Source organism: Lampetra fluviatilis, chromosome 63, assembly GCF_964198595.1.
Source record: "Lampetra fluviatilis chromosome 63, kcLamFluv1.1, whole genome shotgun sequence".
In the NCBI taxonomy this organism is placed as follows: Eukaryota; Metazoa; Chordata; class Hyperoartia; order Petromyzontiformes; family Petromyzontidae; genus Lampetra; species Lampetra fluviatilis.
Genome location: NC_136337.1, coordinates 6,239,295 through 6,260,937, shown reverse-complemented (window position 1 = coordinate 6,260,937; position 21,643 = coordinate 6,239,295). Strand labels below are relative to the sequence as shown.

At 53.6% G+C, this 21,643-nt stretch overlaps 1 protein-coding gene across 2 annotated transcripts; it reads right to left on the bottom strand.

Moving 5' to 3' along the window:
* Positions 1-33: 33 nt before the first annotated feature.
* On the bottom strand, positions 34-20,890 carry CTU2 (cytosolic thiouridylase subunit 2). 2 transcript variants are annotated; one of them, XM_078882037.1, is made up of 16 exons: positions 20,630-20,890; positions 17,768-17,845; positions 16,656-16,730; positions 15,596-15,674; positions 15,071-15,130; positions 13,189-13,249; positions 11,595-11,704; positions 8,988-9,460; positions 7,216-7,351; positions 6,384-6,515; positions 5,440-5,531; positions 4,849-4,934; positions 3,459-3,612; positions 2,539-2,593; positions 1,898-1,956; positions 34-499 (listed from the first exon to the last, which is right to left on the bottom strand). In XM_078882037.1, exons 2-16 carry the CDS (start codon positions 17,824-17,826, stop codon positions 421-423), a joined length of 1,710 nt encoding a protein of 569 aa, XP_078738163.1. In that variant the 5' UTR covers positions 17,827-17,845; positions 20,630-20,890; the 3' UTR covers positions 34-420. The 2 variants fall into 2 exon arrangements, with proteins under 2 accessions (XP_078738163.1, XP_078738164.1); XM_078882038.1 differs by having other exon boundaries at positions 17,768-17,862; positions 20,632-20,890.
* Positions 20,891-21,643: the final 753 nt, after the last annotated feature.

The following is a 21,643-nucleotide window of genomic DNA, read 5'->3' as shown; positions in this document are numbered from 1 at the left end:
CCCACCCCCTCGTGTGCCGTTCCGGCCTTCACAGATGCTCGCTAACAGCACTTGCCCCGACAGTCTGTGACAGGCGACACGGGGGAGTTGTGCGTACTACTCTCTCCCGCTGCTCCAAACGGGTTTCCTCACATAGCTAAAATGAACCACGCAACGTAACCGCTATCAGCCAAAACATCCCAAAGCCGAAAAGTTAGTTGCATACTACCCAATTGAGATTACAAACAGCGACAAAATCACAGCCCCCCGACCTAATGCAGGACCCTCCTCCATGACACTCTCGCCCTGGGTAAACATGCGTAACGATAATGATAAAAATAAACATGTGTGTCGATGTTTATCTGGGGCAACCCCCCCCCCCCCGCGCCCCCCAGCCTTCGTAGCTCATCATTGACATCTCGGGGGTCTCTGTGAGATGGATCACAGGGTCTCGTCCTCATCAACGCCACCATCGTCATCTTCCAGCAAAAACTCCTGGATCTGTGCCTTCAGGAGACGCCTGGAAAACAGCACCCATTACCAACAACCACCGCCACCATTATCATCACCACCACCGCCGCCACCACCGCCATCATCATCATCATCACCACCGCCACCATCATCACCACCACCGCCATCACCGCCGTCACCATCATCATCACCACCACCGCCATCATCACCAACACCGCCACCATCATCACCACCACCGCCATCACCATCACCACCACCGCCACCATCACCACCATAATCAACACAGACAGACTCCACAGACAGACGTGTACCCACAACCGCCCTCCGCTAGGCCAGTCGACGCTAGTGCCCTGTCATCGTTCTCACTACTCGGTGGCGGTGATGTCACCACGGTGATTGTGTCGTGCTAGGTGCACTTTAAGGTCATGTGAAGTGTCGGAAGGCTCGCTGACGGGAGGTCACGGAACAGACCTCGGTGCCATGGGTTGACCGAGATGACTGGTATATGCACCACCTGTGCTCCCCACTTTGCCAATTTTCTGCGTTTTGGCCACCCGGCGCTCCGCTCGTTGTTGTGAGCGTCGCTCCTCTGCCCTCCGTTGTTGGCACAGTAGGGGGCACAGGTGGTGCATCGGCCACTCAAATCAGTCGACTCGTGGCACCTGGGTCTGTCCCCCGTAACCTGCCAGCGGGCGTTCGACACTTCACGTGGCCTTAACGTGCACGTAGCCTGGCACAAGCGCCGTGGTGACGTCACCGCCACTTCGTGGCGAATGGCGGTTGTTGTTGGGGGGCGATGGCGTACTTGTTAGCGTGCTGCGCTGCGAACTTGGCGACTCGAGTTCGGTTTCCGCTCGCGGTCAACTGGTCCTGGGCCTCCCCTAGGTCGACTCAGCCTCAAATGAGTACCCGGTGCGGTGTGTAAACATCGCAACGAGGGAGACAAAGGCGGCCGGGCGTGGTGCTAGCCACCCGCGCCCTCGTGTGCCGTGTCGGCCTTCACGAACAGCACTTGAATTTCGATTTAAAGCTTTCGTGACTGCGGGATTATCTTCTTGGTTCTTTCGATAAAGTCAGGTAGAAGTGAAATAATAAAATAATCATACTTATCTATGTTATATATTTTTTATTTTATTATTTCCCTTCTACGTGACTTTACCGAAAGAACCAAGAAGATAACAGCACTTGCCCTAACAGTCTGTGTTAAAGGCGACACGGGGGATCTTTGTCTTCTGTGATATCCGGTTCCACGGGACGTTCTCTACCTACCGCGGGGGGGGGGGGGGTGGGGGGGAGGAGTGCCGCTCTGCTCATCGAGGAACCCCAAATGGACTCTTGTTCCCGCGACGCTGACAGCGCCAAGCGCGAGTCTACGGTGGCGTCCGTCATCGCTGGGGCGGTGTGCGCACCGTCACCGTCACCATCGCCCCCCCCACCCCCCTCTCACCTCTTCTCTCGCTGCTCCGCTTCAGTCAGAACGAACGGCGGCAGGAGCTTCGCCTCGTCCTGCTCATGCCCAGCACAGGGACAACGATGGGGACGGTGGGAAAACTCGTTTCTTTAAAACTGCTCTTCGTGTTTAGAGTTTGCCGTCCTTCCAACGCACCTCCGATTAGCACGTTTAGCTACGTACGGTGGTGCGATTGAAGTTCTACGTACGTACGTACGTGAGGACGATGACCGGGACGCTAGCGTATACTGGCCTAGCAGAGGGTGGTGGTGTGGTGGGTACGCGTCTGTCTGTTTGTGGAGTCTGTTGCGTGTGTGTGTGTTGGTGCACTTGTGAGTGTGGCTGTCTGCGTGTGGGTGGGGAGTGGTGGTGCAGCGGTTAGCGCTACGCTGCGCTACAAACCCGGCGACCCGAGTGATGATTATCTGAACCGGTCCTGGGCCTCCCTTAGGTCGACTCAGCTTAAAAAATGTAGTACCTAGTGCAGTGTGTAAACATCGCCAGTAGGGAGACAAAGGCAGCCAGGCGTGGTGCTGGCCACCCACCCCCTTCATCGGTGATGCTCGCTAACAGCACTTGCCCCAATAGTCTGTTGAGGCTACACGGGTGATCTTTGTCTCTGTGTATTCCCAACTCACCATGTCGTTCACAGTCAGCCGACACCCGTAACACAGAGCTTGTGTGAGAGACTCCCTGCAGAACACGACACACACACACACTACCAGTTAATTGCTAAGCTCGTAACGGAGGTTGCCGCGGTCAATATTAAGATTCACGATTGATGTTTGGGTGAGGCCACTCCGTAATGATTTGATCAAATTTGTGTTGTGATGACCCCTTCACCACCTGCCACACAAACTCCACCTCACTAAACAGAACAGGGGGACAACACACAAACTCCACTCTCTCACTTTGCAGGACAGGGGGAGAACACACAAACTCCACTCTCTCACTTTGCAGGACAGGGGGAGAACACACACTCCACCTCCCTCTCTCACTCAACAGAACAGGGGGGAGAACACACAAACTCCACCTCACTAAACAGAACAGGGGGAGAACACACAAACTCCACTCTCTCACTTTGCAGGACAGGGGGAGAACACACAAACTCCACTCTCTCACTCACCACAAAACAGGGGGAGAGTACAAACTCCACTCTCTCACTCGACAGAACAGGGGGAGAACACACAAACTCCACTCACTCTCACTCAACAGAACAGGGGGAGAACACACACTCCACCTCACTCTCTGCAGGACAGGGGGAGAACACACAAACTCCACTCTCTCACTCAACAGAACAGGGGGAGATCACACAAACTCCACTCCCTCACCACAGAACAGTGAGAGAACACACAAACTCCACTCACTCACACTCTTGCTCTGCAGAACAGGCGGAGAGAGAACATAGAAATTCCACACGCAGAAACGCGCCCCAGCCGGGAATCGAACCCAGGCCCCTCTACTCTGCGGGGCCGCAATCGAGTCCACTGCGACCCCCACCCCCCCACGTACGAGTCGTCGAGGATTGCACGAACCGTTGGAACCTCGAAATCCTTACCCGTTAACGCAACGGTCCGCTCCGCTGTCACGGCAACAAGCCCCCTGCCCGGAGCTGCACTGTGCCCCATCACCGCACGGCGGGGGGGGGTCGGCGCGGTGTTTGCCCGACAGCTTCTCCGACAGGAGGGCTGCTTGCAAAGCCGAAGCTGGCACTGAAATACAGAGGGGGGGGTTGATAATGGCCGTGTCAGATACACACAGGGTGGTGGTCGTGGTCGTGGTGGTGGTGGTGGTGGTCGTGTTGGTGGTGGTGGTCGTGTTGGTGGTGGTGTTGGCACCTCGCGGCCAGAAGGGGCCTGGGTTCCATTCACGATGCGGGCGCCTGTCTGTCTGCGTGTGGACTTGTGTTTTCTCTCTCTCCTGCCCCTGTTCTGCATGGGTTACCTCCGGGTTTTCCCCCTCCCATAGTCACGAACAAAGACAAAGATTCCCCCCCCTCTCTTCCTGTTTAGCCTTCACAGACTATTGTGGCAAGTGCTTTAATTAAAGGCCAGCACGGCTCACACACGCAGTGTAACCGCTATCGGCCCAAACATCAAGCCGATGTTGAATTAATTTCCTCTGGGTCCTCCGGTTTTTCCCGCCACGTTTAGAATAAACATCACGCGTTCTAGAGTATTTGGCTGCTATCAGTTTCCACGTGATGATGATGATGATGAGGAGACACTTTCGTTGAGCTGTCATTTTGTGACGGCCGGTACACTTCTGACAGTTCGAGATTTGAAGCTTTCGTGACTGCAAGGATTCATACTCTTAGGTTTTTTTTCGGTAAAGTCACGTAGGTGAAAAGACTTGTGTTGCCTCCGAAACGTCGTGATTTATTATTTTATTTCTATTATTACTTCGATTAATTTTAATTTTATTTTTTACCTACGTGACTTTACCGGAAAAAAACCTAAGAGTACGCTTCTGACAGCTACAGTGGGGGGCCCCCTTACCTGGCAAAATACTAAAATAGTTTAAATTTCGATTTAAAGCTTTCGTGACTGCAGGGATTAATATTGTTGGTTCTTTCGGTAAAGTCATCACGTAGAAGGGAAATAATAAAATAATAAAAAATATTAAACGATAAAATTCTCACGACGTTTCGACTGCAACACAAGCAATCATCATCAGGTGTGAAATCCACAGCAAGAAAATTTGAGAGAAATAAACGCCACTTTTAAAAAAAAATTATTATGGATTTCACACCTGATGATGATTGCTTGTGTTGCAGTCGAAACGTCGTGAGAATTTTATTGTTTTATATTTTTTAAATTTTATTATTTCCCTTCTACGTGACTTTACCGAAAGAACCAAGAATACAAAATAATTTAGTTGAATAGTTTTGTTGCTATCGAGACTCAGCAGCCGAGGGCCTCGTTCCTGGCCGAAGGACGTCGGTTCACCTGCGTCCGTGTCGAGGAAGGCCGAGCACAGCGCGCACTTCTCCGCCGCCCGAGACGCGTCGTCCGTTCCGATCTTCTCCCCGGTTCTGCAGCAGAGGTCGCAAACGGGTTTTGATTCCTTACCCGTACCCGGCCGCACCAGGGTCGCAAATGGGTACCCGTACTCGGCTGGGTACGGGTAGCCGTTCCCTACCCGAAATGAGTGACAAACGGTTACTCACCAGTGACTCACGGTCTACCCGTACCCGGCCGCACCAGGGTCGCAAACGGCTACCCGTACCTGATCAGCTGGTCGTCCAACTGGCTAATTGATCAGCTGATCGTCCAACTGTCCAATTGATCAGCTGATCGTCCAACTGGCCGATCAGCTGATCGTTCAACTGGCCGATCGATCAGCTGATCGTCCAATTGGCCGATCGATCAGCTGATCATCCAATTGGCCGATCGATCAGCTGATCGTCCAACTGGCCGATTGATCAGCTGATCGTCCAACTGACTGACCGACCAAATGCACTACCGCTCCACACAAACACACACTCTGAGTGACCCACACCGACACACACACACACACGGCCTGTGTGTGCATCTCGCCTGTAGATGGTGGAGACGGTTGATGGGAATTCCGCCTGAAGTTCCGTCACAAACGCCTCCGTCAAACTCGTGATGCTCGCTTGACTGCCGGCCTGCGGGCCACAGCACGCGCACACAAAGGTCCCCCGTGTAGCCTTGACAGACTGTTGGGGCAAGTGCTGCGAGCCGAGTAGCACCTGCGAAGGCCGGTACGGCACACGAGGCCAGCGCACACACACGTGCGCGTACCCGTGCGTGCGTACACGTGCGTACACGTGCATACATGTGCGTGCGATAGTGTAGCGGTTAGCGCTACGCTGCGCTACGAACCCAGCGACACGGGTTTGATTCCCGCTCACGGCCAACACCAGCGACGATTATCTGAACCGGTCCTGGGCCTCCCCTAGGTCGACTCAGCCTCAAATGAGTACCTGGTGCGGTGTGTAAACATCGCCACTGGGGAGACAAAGGCGGCCGGGCGTGGTGCTGGCCACCCACCCCCTCGTGTGCCTTTCCGGCCTTCATAGGTGCTCGCTAACAGCACTTGCCCCTAGTCTGTTAAGGCTATACGGGGGATCTTTGTCTTGTACCTGTCTATGGATGTGAATAAGTCATGAGATAAGTTTCGGAAATATTGTATGTTCTGTATTATCATTGTGTGCGCGTGTGCGTAAATATAGAGTTATTATGGGGAGTGGTGGCGCAGTGGTTAGCGCACTGCTCGACAAACCCAGACATCCGGAGTCGTCTCCTGGTCACGGCCAACATCAGTGGCAATTGCCGAGCCTCCCCTAGGTCGACTCAGTGTGTAATCGTACATCGGTAATCGAGAGACAAGGGCGGTCGATCGTGTACTACATGCATCGTGTGTCGTGCCGGCCTTCATAGGTGCTCGCTAACAGCACTTGCCCCTACAGTCTGTTAAGGCTGCGCGGGGGATCTTTATTACGCGCGTGCGTGCGTACCCGCGTGCCGAGTGCGGGCCTCCACGCGGTGAGCACGCCGAACGCGTGGACGTACAGCGCCACCTCCTTGGCCGAGAGCTCCCGCATGGGACGCAGGAAGAGCACGTCGCCAAAGCGGTCGTCGCAGAAACCCTGGGGGCGACACGCCGGGGGGTGACACGGTGACACGAGGGCATGGAGACACGTGCGTGCGTGCGTGTCACTGGGGCAGCGGTAATGGAAACATCGTCACGAGGGAGACAAAGGCGGTCGGACGCGGTGCCGGCCACCCACCCCTTCGCCATACGGGGGGGGTCTTTGTCGTCATTAGCCGCCTTGCGTACACACGCGTGTGTGTGTGTGCATGCGTCACCGTTTCGATAACGCTGTGTCCCCGCGTGTGCACGCGTGTGTTGCGTGTGTACACGTGCGTTGTGTGCGTTGTGTGTATTGCGTGTGTACACGTGTGTGTTGCGTGTGTACACGTGTGTACACGTGTGTGTTGCGTGTGTACACGTGTGTGTTGCGTGTGTACACGTGTGTGTTGCGTGTGTTGCGTGTGTACACGTGCGTTGCGTGCGTTGTGTGTATTGCGTGTGTACACGTGTGTGTTGCGTGTGTACACGTGTGTACACGTGTGTGTTGCGTGTGTACACGTGTGTGTTGCGTGTGTACACGTGTGTTGCGTGTGTACACGTGTGTGTTGCGTGTGTACACGTGTGTGTTGCGTGTGTACACGTGTGTGTTGCGTGTGTACACGTGTACACGTGTGTTGCGTGTACACGTGTGTACACGTGTGTTGCGTGTGTACACGTGTGTTGCGTGTACACGTGTGTACACGTGTGTTGCGTACCGTGTCCTGCGCGAGGCCGGCGCCGCGCCCCAGTGCGAGTCCTGCGAGGATCCTGACGGCCACGCGGGTGCACGACTCCCCCAGCATCGCCTTGGCGTAGCCACGGCGACGGCACAACCACAGCAGCACGCGCAGACTACATACAGACACACACGGTGACACACATAGCACACACACGGTGACACACAGACACACTCAGCAACACGCGCAGACCACACACAGACACACACAGACACACACAGACACACACAGACACACACAGACACACACAGACACACACAGACACACACGGTGACACACTCAGCAACACGTGCAGCGGCACTCGGCGACACACGCAGATTACACAGACACACACGGTGACACCCGCAGACTACACACAGACACGCACAGACACACACGGTTACACCCGCAGACTACACACAGACACACATAGTGACACCCGCAGACTACACACAGACACACACAGACACACAGACACACACGGCGGCACTCAGCAACACCCAGACACACACACATACACACACGGTGACACACAGACACACTCAGCAACACCCAGACACACACACATACACACACGGTGACACACAGACACACTCAGCAACACCCAGACACACACACATACACACACAGTGACACACAGACACACTCAGCAACACCCAGACACACACACATACACACACGGTGACACACAGACACACTCAGCAACACCCAGACACACACACATACACACACAGTGACACACAGACACACTCAGCAACACCCAGACACACACACATACACACACGGTGACACACAGACACACTCAGCAACACCCAGACACACACATACACACACAGTGACACACAGACACACTCAGCAACACCCAGACACACACACATACACACACGGTGACACACAGACACACTCAGCAACACCCAGACACACACACATACACACACGGTGACACAGACACACTCAGCAACACCCAGACACACACACATACACACACGGTGACACACAGACACACTCAGCAACACCCAGACACACACACATACACACACAGTGACACACAGACACACTCAGCAACACCCAGACACACACACATACACACACGGTGACACACAGACACACTCAGCAACACCCAGACACACACACATACACACACAGTGACACACAGACACTCTCAGCAACACCCAGACACACACACATACACACACGGTGACACACAGACACACTCAGCAACACCCAGACACACACACATACACACACAGTGACACACAGACACACTCACAACACCCAGACACCCAGACACACACATACACACACGGTGACACAGACACACTCAGCAACACCCAGACACACACACATACACACACAGTGACACACAGACACACTCAGCAACACCCAGACACACACACATACACACACGGTGACACACAGACACACTCAGCAACACCCAGACACACACACATACACACAGTGACACACAGACACACTCAGCAACACCCAGACACACACACATACACACACGGTGACACACAGACACACTCAGCAACACCCAGACACACACACATACACACACACGGTGACACACAGACACACTCAGCAACACCCAGACACACACACATACACACACACGGTGACACACAGACACACTCAGCAACACCCAGACACACACACATACACACACACGGTGACACACAGACACACTCACAACACCCAGACACACACACATACACACACGGTGACACACAGACACACTCAGCAACACCCGCAGACTACACACCGCTCACCGGAGCGAGAAGAGGAGATCCTCCCTGGCCGTGAGCGTCCGCGTCGCCCGGAACATCCCACACAGCGCCTCCGTCTCCTCCACACTCGCCCCCACGCCCTGCCCGTCAGCTCCCAGCCCAGCTCCCAGCCCAGCTGCCAACCCATCAGCTTCCTGACCAGCTCCCAGCCCAGCTCCCAGCCCGTCAGCTTCCTGATCAACATCCTGCCCAGCTCCCAGCCCATCACCCTGCCCGTCAGCTCCCAGCCCAGCTCCCAGCCCAGCTGCCAACCCATCAGCTTCCTGACCAGCTCCCAGCCCAGCTCCCAGCCCGTCAGCTTCCTGATCAACATCCTGCCCAGCTCCCAGCCCATCACCCTGCCCGTCAGCTCCCAGCCCAGCTCCCAGCCCAGCATCCTGCTCGGCACCCTGCCCAAATCTCTGTCTGCCACTTTCCATTGCACTGCATTCTCCACTGCTTCCCAAACGCAACGCCTGCACGCACACAAGCACACACAAAGATAAAGATCCCCCCCGCCCCCGTGTAGACTTAACAGACTGCTGGGGACAAGTGCTGTTAGCGAGCGCTCCTGAAGGCCGGCACTGGGCAGAGGTCGCAAACGGGTTTTGATTCCGTACCCGGCCGCACCAGGGTCGCAAACGGGTACGGGTACCCGATGGCGACCTCTGGGATGAAGCCGTGTTGCAGGCGCGGGTGGGTTGATTCTAGGAACTTGAATTGTGAGAAGAGACAAGACGTTGGGAAATGAGTGACAAACGGTGACTCACCAGTGACTCACGGCCTACCCGTACCCGGCCGCACCAGGGTCGCAAACGGGTACCCGTACCTGGCCGGGTACGGGTAGCCGGGTATCGGGTAGGGTACGGGTATCGGGTACCCGGTTGCGACCTCTGGCACTGGGGCACACGAGGGGGTGGGTGGCCAACGTCGTGCACGCAGACGCGCACGACACAAAGAACGTCTGTACGGCCTTAAAAGACTGTTGCCGACCCAGTCAACCGGGTTCAATTCCCGCTCGCGGCCAACGCCAGTGACGATGAATCTGAGCCCGTCCTGGGTCTCCCATAGGTCGACTCAGCCTAAAATGAGTACCCGGTGCGGTGTGTAGTAAACATCGCTACTGGGGAGACAAAAGGGGGGGTCCGGGCGCGGTTCTGGGAACCTACCCCCCTCGTGTGCCGTGCCGGCCTTCATAGGTGCTGCTCGCTAAAAGACTTAAGCTAAACTATTTTATTTGATCAGGGAAGGCCCCACTGAGCTACGTAGTTTTTTTGCAGAAGCGACCTGAATATCACAAATGATATCTGAACGAAGTGGCTTATCGTCACGTGCAAATTTATGTTGTTTCTAAATGTGGAGGTGAAAAACCATGAGGACCTGGAGAAAAATTCACGGGACCACGGACGAGAGAGACAAGCAAACTCTTTGATACAGCAGGTGTCAGGGTGGGGGTCAAACCACCACCTCCTGCATACCAGGCGAGGTAGTTAACATCTCCTAGCCACCGTGATGATGAGAGAGAGACACCGCAAACTCCAAATATACAGCAGCAGGCGTCATGGTCGGGATCGAACTCACGACCTCCTATTCTTGGTTCTTTCGGTAAAGTCACGTAGAAGGGAAATAATAAAATAATAAAAATAAAACAAAATTAAATTCTCACGACGTTTCGGCCACAATGCAAGCAGCCTTCCTCAGGTGAAGAAACAGCTGTCGGAAAGACCTGAGGACGGCTGCTTACGTTGTGGCCGAAACGTCGTGAGAATTTGATTTTATTATTTTATTATTTCCCTTCTACGTGACTTTACCGAAAGAACTAAGAAAATGAATCCTTGCAGTCACGAAAGCTTTAAATCGAAATTTCACGACCTCCTGCACACCAGGCGAGGTGGTCAACATCTCCTAGCCACTGATTTCAGGGTCCGGGATTGAACCCAAGACCTCCTGCGTACCATACGAGGTGGTCAACATCTCCTAGCCACTGATTTCAGGGTCCGGGATTGAACCCAAGACCTCCTGCGTACCATACGAGGTGGTCAACATCTCCTAGCCACTGATTTCAGGGTCCGGGATTGAACCCAAGACCTCCTGCGTACCATACGAGGTGGTCAACATCTCCTAGCCACTGTGGTGTCAGGGTCTGGGATCGAACCCACGACCTCCTGCAGACCAGGCGAGGTAGTCAACATCTCCTAGCCACTGTGGTGTCAGGGTCTGGGATCGAACCCACGACCGCCTGCGTACCAGGCGAGGTGGTCAACATCTCTTAGCCACTGTAGTGTCAGGGTCTGGGATCTAACCCACGACCTCCTGCGTACCAGGCGAGGTGGTCAACATCTCCTAGCCACTGTGGTGTCAGGGTCTGGGATCTAACCCACGACCTCCTGCGTACCAGGCGAGGTGGTCAACATCTCCTAGCCACTGTGGTGTCAGGGTCTGGGATCGAACCCACGGACGCCTGCGTACCAGGCGAGGTAGTCAACTCCTAGCCACCGAGGCACCCCTTAACGTCGTGGTGGGGATCGAACCCACGACCTCCTGCACACAGCACCTGCCCCCACAGCCTGCTATCGGCTCCACGGGGGATCTCTGTCGACGCCGCCGCACCTGTTCTAGGGGCACGATGTAGTAGGGGAAGCCGCTCTGCTTGAAGATCTCCTCGATCCGTGCGTTTGCCGCGACGCGCTCCTTCACAGTCTCCCCACACGCGGCTCCCTCTGCACACAAACAAAGACAAAGTTATTCTTTGGTTCTTTCGGTAAAGTCACGTATAAAGATAAAATAATAGCATACTACGACGTTTCGATTGCAACACAAGCAATCATCATCATCATCAGGTATAAAAGAAATAGAAACACAAATCTAACCAGAAAACTATTATTTAATTTATTATTTTATCTTTATACGTGACTTTACCGAAAGAACCAAAGAATAATTCCTGCAGTCACGAAAGCTCCAAAATTAAGAAAGACAAAGTTCCCCCGCGTAGCCTGTAACAGACTGTCGGGGCAAGTGCTGTAAAGCGAGAAGTGCCTATGAAGGCCGGCACTGTGGCACACGAGGGGGTGGGTGGGCAGCACCACGCCCGGCCGCCTTTGTCTCCCCAGTGGGGAGGTACGCACGCACACAGGTACGCACACGTACAAAGACAAAGATCCCCCATATAGCCTTAACAGACTGTAGGGGCAAGTGCTGTTAGCGAGCACCTATAAAGGCCGGCACGGCACACGAGGGGGTGGGTGGCCAGCACCACGCCCGGCCGCCTTTGTCTCCCTAGCTGCGATGTTTACTACACACCGCACCAGGTACTACTCATTTGAGGCTGAGTCGACGTAGGGGAGGCCCAGGACCGGTTCAGATAATCGTCACTGGCGGTGTTTGCCGTGAGCGGGACACACACGTACACACACGTACACACACACGTACAAATACAAAGATCCCCCATATAGCCTTAAAAAACTGCTGGGGCAAGTGCTGTTAGCGAGTGGCAGCACCTATAAAGGCCGGCACGACACACGAGGGGGTGGGTGGCCAACACCACGCCCGGCCGCCTTTGTCTCCCCAGTGGCGATGTTTACACAACGCCGCACATGCACATAACACCCATCAATTGGCTGAAAACACCTTAATAAATAGGGGACCGCAAAGCTTAGGCAACCGTTGGCGATGGCTCACTGCCCGACCGCCTTCTACCATGTCTGTGGTTCGTCAGCGATCGTGAGGGCAATTTGCATGGACGACGCTATACACAAGTCGGCATTATAACAGCCGCCATTCTCCGCCAAGTGCCAGGCTAGGTGCACCTTCAGGCCACGTGAAGTGCCGAAGGCTCGCTGGCAGGAGGTCACGGGACAGACCCAGCAGGTGCCACGGGTTGACCGACCGAGATGACTGACAGATGCACCATCAGCTGTACCCCCTACTGTGCCAATTCGCTTCATTTTAGTCCACCCGGCGCTCCGCTCGTTGTTGTGAGCGTCGCTCCTCCGCCCTCCGTTGTTGCTGGAGGGCGACTGCCTCCAACTGCCCAGCAGCAGCAGCAGCGTCTTACACGAGCCTCCTCATGCGCAGACACCGCCGGTACCGGTCATCGGCAAGTCCGCTCAGCTCTACATCCTCCCATACCGCTTCAGCTCCGTCTCCTTTGCAGCCCGTTGAACGAACGAACGAACGAACGAACGCTCTCGCACTCGCTACGTACCGTCCACGTGCACCAGCCCAGGAATGAACTTGAGCCGCTTATGAGACTCGCGACTCAGACCCTGCAAGACACACGAGGGGGGAAGTCGCCAACCCGCGCCCCGGGGTCACATCGCTGGGCTTCCACTCGCCTACGGTCGGTCGTGCGGCGCAAGCTCCGAGTGTGTGGGGGGGCAAAGTGGGGCTACTCAGAGCCCTTCCGTGGACGTCGGGCGAGCGATGGAAGAACGTTTATACTTTAGTTGTTTACGTGGTGGTTTAGTTACTGCAGCTACATACTATTAACACTCCTTCCCTTTGTTAATGCTACCCCTATCCCCTCCCTTTGATGCTGCTAATCCTGCATAATGCTCGGGCCATAATGACTTTAAACCCCTCGCCAAACCTCCTACGCATTTCACAAGCGGTGCTAATTGCATATCTGCATTTCCCATAAATATGCTAAATTCCTCTTGATATGCAAATTATTTTGTCAAGGCGCTCTTCTTCCACCTCCAACCCAGCTTATATATACGCTTCAAGCTTGGCAGTGTTTCATTCTTCACCTGAAGACGGCTGCTTGCGTTGTAGACGAAACGTCGTGAGAATTATTTATTATGTTTTATTTTATTATTTTTATTGTTTCCCTTCTACGCGACTTTACCGAAAGAACCAAGAAGATGAATCCCTGCAGTCACGAAAGCTTTAAATCGAAATTTAGAACGTTTATACTTTATTTGTTTACGTGGTGGTTTAGTTACTGCAGCTACATACTATTAACACTCCTTCCCTTTATTAATGCTCCCCCTGTCCCCTCCCTTTGATGCTGCTAATCCTGCATAATGCACGGGCATAATGACTTTAAACCCCTCGCCAAACCTCCTATGCATTTCACAAGTAGTGCTAATCGCATATCTGCATTTCCCATAAATATGCTAAATTCCTCTTGATATGCTAATTATTTTGTCAAGGCGCTCTTCGCCCCTCCATCCCAGCTTAAATAGTCGCTCCAAGCCTGGGGCTTGTCATTCAGACTCCTCGACAGACCTGTTCTCCACCTGAGGACGGCTACTTGCGTTGTGGCCGAAACGTCGTGAGAATAATTTTATTATGTTAAAATTTGTATTATTTTATTATTTCCCTTCTACGTGACTTTACCGAAAGAACCAAGATGGAAGAACACGCGTGAACGGTGCGACGCACGTCTGCGTGTTTGGGGAGCGGTGGCGCCGCGGTTAGCGCTACGCTGGCGCTACGAACCCGACGACCCGAGTTCGGCTCCCGCTCACGGCCACCAACACCGGTGGCGATTATTTGCACCGGTCCTGGGCCTCCCCTAGGTCGACTCAGCCTCAAATGGGGGAGACAAAGGCGTCCGGGCGTGACGATGCTGGCCACCCACCCCCTCGTGTGCCGTGCCGGCCTTCTGAGGTGGTGCCGCTACTCGCCAACAAGCACTGCTGTTGGTGCTGTGTGCTCCCAATCGAGTGATTTTGCAGGAAATTAATTCAACATCGGCGATGATGTTTGGGCCGATAGCCGTTACACTGCGTGTGTGCGTGTGTGTGCGTGTGTGTGCATGTGTGTGCGTGTGTGCGTATGTGTGTGCGCCGTGTCGGCCTTCAATGGTGCTACTCGCTAACGGCACTTGCCCCAACAGTCCAGTGAGGCTATACGGGGGGCGGTGTTTGTGTGCGTGTCCTACCAGCTGCACTTGAGCGAGCCGATAGCCGTTACACTGCGCGTGTGTGTGTGCGTGTGTGTGCGTGTGTGTGCGTGTGTGTGTGCGTGTGTGTGCGTGTGTGTGCGCCGTGTCGGCCTTCAATGGTGCTACTCGCTAGCGGAATTTGCCCCAACAGTCCAGTGAGGCTATACGGGGGGCGGTGTTTGTGTGCGCGTCGTACCAGCTGCACTTGAGCGAGCAGAGTGCACGACGACGCTCCTCCTGAAACGGCCACCAACACCTGACGGCAGACAAAGACAAAGACGCCACCCCCCCCCAAGGTAGCCTTTAACAGACTGCTCGTGGCAAGTGCCAATCGTGAGCGGCACGGCGAGCATCGGAGGGAGCGGTGGGGTCAGCACCAGAGGTCGCAACCGGGTACCCGATACCCGGCTACCCGATACCCGGCTACCCGTACCCGGCCGGGTACGGGTACCCGTTTGCGACCCTGGTGCGGCCGGGTACGGGTAGGCCGTGAGTCACTGGTGAGTAACCGTTTGTCACTCATTACGGGTAGCGTACGGGTACCCATTTGCGACCCTGGTACGGCCGGGTACGGGTAAGGAATCAAAACCCGTTTGCGACCTCTGGTCAGCACCACGCCCGGCCACTTGGCAGGAACCCGGAGAGGAAGCCCCTTGCATACGAGGAACATTCTGAGTCAACGCGCCGGCCGTACTGCGTCGCCGGGTGTGTGCGGAGTCACCTTCTCCCCGGGCTCGATGACTTTGCGCTTTCCCAGGACGGCGCGGAACTTGTGCACAAAATACTCGCGGAAGCATTCCCTGCACACGCGCAGACACGAGGCACACACATGGCACACACGCGGCACACGACACGCATGCAGACACACGCACACACGCGGCACACACGCAGACACAGCACACACGCAGACACAGCACACACGCACAAACGCAGCACGCACACGACACGCATGGACACACGCGCACGCACACACGGACACACAGAGCACACACGGAAAGAGACACATGGACACACGCTCACTCAGATACACAGACACGCACACACAGACAGAGACGTACACAGCGCGCACACACACGAGGACACAGAGTTAGAGGGACACACAGAGATGCTGAGAGACACATAGACACACAGTCAGTACAGATGCACACACAGACAGTACAGATGCACACACAGACAAACACAGACAGATGGCGAGACACAGAAGATGGGTACTATATATGGTCAGGAATACACAAAGACTACGGGGAGAGAGACACGCAAACTCCAAATATACAGCAGCAGGCGTCAGGGTCGGGATTGAACCCACGACCTCCTGTATACCAGGCAAGGTAGTCAACATCTCCTAGCCACCGTGGTGATGATGAGAGAGAGACACGCAAACTCCAAATATACAGCAGCAGGCGTCAGTGTCGGGATCGAGCGCACGACCTCCTGTATACCAGGCAAGGTAGTCAACATCTCCTAGCCACCGTGGTGATAATGATGATGAGAGAGAGACACGCAAACTACAAATATACAGCAGGAGTCGGGGTCGGGATCGAAACCACGACCTCCTGTGTACCAGGCGAGGCAGTTAACATCTCTTAGCCACCGTGGAGGAGAGGAGATCACACGAATTCCACTCAGAATAACACCCGAGTCAGGAATCAAACCCAGGCCCCTCTGGCTGTGCGGTGCGCGAGCATCGCCACCACGCTGCCCCGTCACCCTGCCGCCCCCAACTTCGGATCAAAGCAGTCCGCCGACGGTCAGGTCATGTAGAGGTCAGGGGAGGTCGCGACCTGCAGAAGGGGTCGTTGACCCGGATCAGCATGGACGCCCTGCGTTCCTTACACTTCATGCAGACGGTGCCCATACTGCGGAGAGGGGGCGGGGTAGGGGGGGGGCGGGGGAGGGGGCGGGGTGTGAACAGAGCCATCAGCACAACAACAACAACCGCCATTCGCCACTAAGTGGCGGTGACATCACCACGACGCTTGTGCCAGGCCAAGTGCACCTTGAGGCCACGTGAAGTGTCGAACGCCCGCTGGCAGGAGGTCACGGGGCAGACCCAGCAGGTGCCACGGGTCGACTGGCCGAGATGACTAAGATGACTGGCTGATGCACCACCTGTGCCCCCTACTGTGCCAACTTGCTGTGCTTTAGCCACCCGGCGCTCCGCTCGTTGTTGTGAGCGTCGCTCCTCTGCCCTCCGTTGTTGTTGGAGGGCGACTGCCTCCGACTGCCCAGTAGCGTCCTTCACGAGCCTCCTCCACAGAGGCCGATCTTGACACCGCTGGTACCAGTCATCGGCAAGTCCACTCAGATCCACGTCCTCCTGTACCACATCACTCCATCTCTTTTCTAGCCCGTGCCGCGCCCGCCTAGCCCCCTCGATCCGGCCGAACAAAAGCTGTTTAGGCATGCGGTGACCGGGCATGCGGGCTACATGACCCAGCCAACGCAGCCTTGCCTGCCAGACACAGCCTCACACACAGAGACACACACACTGACACAGACACACACAGAGACACACACAGCCTCACACAGCCTCACACACAGAGACACACACACTGACACAGACACAGCCTCACACACACTGACACAGACACACAGCCTCACACACAGAGACACACACACTGACACAGACACACAGCCTCACACACAACTTCACACACAGCCTCACACACACTGACAGAGACACACAGCCTCACACACAGCCTCACACACACTGACACAGACAAACAGCCTGACATACAGAGACACACACACTGACACAGACACACACACAGACTCACACAGCCTCACACACTGCCTCACACACAGAGACACACACACTGACACAGACACACACACAGACTCACACAGCCTCACACACAGCCTCACACACAGAGACACACGCGGACAGACAAACCTTGGCTTCCCAACGCGCGGCGGATCCACATCCTTGTCATCTTCATTCGCCTGGCACATGGCAACTTCTCCTGGCGGCCTGTGAATGAGGACACGGATACAGCCGGTGGAATCCGATGAGCGACAAAGCTCTTGTTGTTCAACAGACGTCCGGCTGATTACCCGGCGATCAGTGTCCCATAGGGGCCGTCGTCCATAAATGACGTCACGCGATTTTGGACGATTTTTGACCCCCCCCCTCGTCACACGACATCACAAAAAGTCAGACCCCCCCCCTCAAATATGACGTCACAAAGCTCTGCCCCCCCCCCCAAATAAAACACGCTTCAAATCGCTTTAAACTATTGCCATCGTAGTGCGTATTGAATGTGGCGCTGCACTCTGATGTTGTAGGAGAAAACATTGATTGAAAAGTCTATTTATTTAAAGTTGCGCATTTTGATGTGACGTCACATTTCTTAAACCCCCACCCTCCCTCGTCACACATCGTCACCAGGTGCGTGACGTCATTTATGGACGGCCCAAAATATCCCCATCGGTAAGCACCCGAAAAAATAAATAACTCGTTATTCTTTTTCTATTTGGAGATAATCAGAATATTTAAAGTGGAGGAATCCGATGATCTATCAAGCTCTTTAGCATTTTCACAGCCATCGGTTTCAAAAGCGGCCTGGCAGTAAATCGTTGTCCGTCTTGGATGGACAGGCAAAGACAAAGATCCCCCGTGTAGCCTCGACCGACCGCTGGGGCAAGAGCTGTATTGTCGGAATGAGAATCGGAAGTATTTATACTGCGGGAGAAATCCGATGAGCTATGAAGCTCTTCACACACAGATGTCCAGTCGGGACCACGGGGGGTTAAGAACGTCGCAACAGCAAACACAGCAACACGAGAATAGTGCAAAGTAGAAGGTCAACAAATCACCCCAGACACGAACAAAATGCAAACACTAAAATTCTAGATTTGAAGCTTTCGTGACTGCATGGATTCATATTCTTAGGGTTTTTTCGGTAAAGTCACGTAGGTAAAAAATGAAATTATAATTAATAAAAAAAAATAATAATTCTTCTTGGTTCTTTCGGTAAAGTCACGTAGGAGGGAAGTAATAAACTAATAAAAATAAAACAAAATAAAATAATTCTCACGACGTTTCGGCCACAACACAAGCAGCCGTCCTCAGGTGAAGACCAGGTCTGTCGAGGCGCCTTATTTTTATTATTTTATTACGTCCCTTCTACGTGACTTTACCGAAAGAACCAAGAAGATGAATCCCTGCAGTCACGAAAGCTTTAAATCGAAAAATAATAATTATTTTCATGAATTTTAATTTCATTTTTTACCTACGTGACTTTACCGAAAGAACTAAAAATGAAATAAAAATGTATAAAAATGATTATTTTTTTTTATTAATTTTAATTTCATGTTTTACCTACGTGACTTTACGGATTCATATTCTTAGGTTTTTTCGGTAAAGTCACGTAGGTGAAAAAAATAAAATTAATAAAAGTAAAATAAAATAAAAATCACGACGTTTCGGAGGCAACACAAGCTTCCGTCTTCAGGTGAAACCGCCACAACACGCTTGCTGTATCAAGTGAGAGAAATACCAAGAAAATAGAATTTCTCTCAACTTGATACAGCTATCGTGCTGTGACGGTTCCACCTGAAGACGGAAGCTTGTGTTGCCTCCGAAACGTCGTGATTTTTATTTTATTTAAATTTTACTTTTATTAATTTAATTTTTTTACCTACGTGACTTTACCGAAAAAACCTAAGAATATGAATCCGTAAAGTCACGTAGGTAAAAAATGAAAAAAAATAAAAATTAAATAATAATTTTTACCGAAAAAACCTAAGAATACAAACACTAACCCTAACCCGCATCCTACCACGCAAAGCCCACCGAGGTATTTACTTTTGAAAAGCGAATGATCGCTCACCAAAGTGGCACCATCATGTGGACATTCAAAGCGGCAAAATTATCTGAATCATCTCAACGCGTGTTGCTAAATATGGAGGGGAGAGATTCTAAATATACAGCAGCAGGCGTCAGGGTCGGGATCGAACCCACGACCTCCTGTACACCAGGCGAGGTAGTTAACATCTCCTAGCCGCCGTGATGATGATGAGAGACGCAAACTCCAAATACTACAGCAGTTGTCGGGATCGAACCTCGAAACCTACGACCTCCTGTGTACCAGGCGAGGTAGTCAACATCTAGCCACCGTGATGATGATGATGAGAGAGACAAGCAAACTCCAAATATACAGCAGCAGGCGCCAGGGTCGGGATCGAACCCACGACCTCCTCCATACCAGGTGAGGTAGTCAACATCTCCTAGCTACCGTGATGATGATGAGAGACGCAAACTCCAAATATACAGCAGCAGCAGGCGTCAGGGTCGGGATCGAACTCACGACCTCCTGCATACCAGGCGAGGTAGTAAACATCTCCTAGCTACCGTGATGATGATGAGACACGCAAACTCCAAATATACAGCAGCAGGCATCAGGGGTTGGGATCAAACCTCGAAACCCACGACCTCCTGCACACCAAGCAAGGTAGTCAACATCTAGCCACCGTGATGATGATGATGAGAGAGAGACGCAAACTCAAAATATACAGCAGCAGGCGTCAGGGGTTGGGATCAAACCTCGAAACCCACGACCTGCACACCAAGCGAGGTAGTCAACATCTCCTAGCCACCGTGGCGCCTCAAGAGACTGCTGGGGCAAGCGAGCGAGTTGAAGGCCGGCCACAACGCACGCCTATGCGTAGTGGTGTGTGGGTGGTTAGCAGCAGCAACCACGCCCGCCCGTCTTTGTCTCCCCGGTAGCGACGCTTACACGCGACCCGGACTCACCGACGGCGGCTTGGGAGTCGAACCAGGCCCGGGACCGGCTCGGCTGATCGCTCTCGAACGGGGGGAGAGCGTGGAATCGAACTCGGGCTTCTCTTACCTCACAAAATAAATGTTTTTAAAAAAAAATTAACCGGCGGCTGCTGGCTGAACCGGGGGTCACCCCCGTAACCAATCACAAATAAACTAAAGTTAGCTCAAAGTTTAATAATGAAAGGTCCCGCGAACGATTGACTCACCGCCACTTACACACACGTGTGTTACTGTACGGGCCAGTGACGTCACGGGTTAAGGACACCGGGGGTGACGTCAGGCTCTCGTTTTAATCAGCGTACATGACGTCACGCATCTGTCCCTCTGGGTGGGTAGGGGTCCGCCAACTCCCCCCCCCCTCGAGATCTTCCGGAATGTGTATGACGTCACGAGCCCCATACAACGGAGATAAATGACGTCAGGCGCCGTTGGCTGAAGCGGTCAAGGTGTGACGCCGCTGAAACGGGCGCAATGACGTCACCGCAACAGCTTCGTACGCGTTGTATGACGTCATATTTTACAAAGCCCTGCGTGACATCATTACACATGATTGCGTGAAACAAATGAAGCAGATAATGACGCCTCCATCCTTCCCGTCTCCACTTAAACAAATAACTCAGTTTTTCTTCTATTTAGACAAAATCAGAATATTTGCAGTGGAGAAATCCGATGATCTATGAAGCGCTTCTTTGTTTGTTCACATTCCATCAGCTCCAGAAACGACCTGGGACAGGCAAAGACAAAGATCCCCCGTGTAGCCTTGACAGCCTCTTGGGGCAAGTGCTGTTAGCGAGCACCTATGAAGGCCGGCACGGTCAACACCACGCCCGGCCGCCTTTGTCTCCCCAGTGGCGATGTTGTTGACACACCGCACCGGGTACTCATTTGAGGCTGAGTCGACCTAGGGGAGGCCCAGGACCGGTATCAGATAATCGTCACTGGTGTTGGCCGTGAGCGGGAATCGAACCCGGGTTCGTAGCGCAG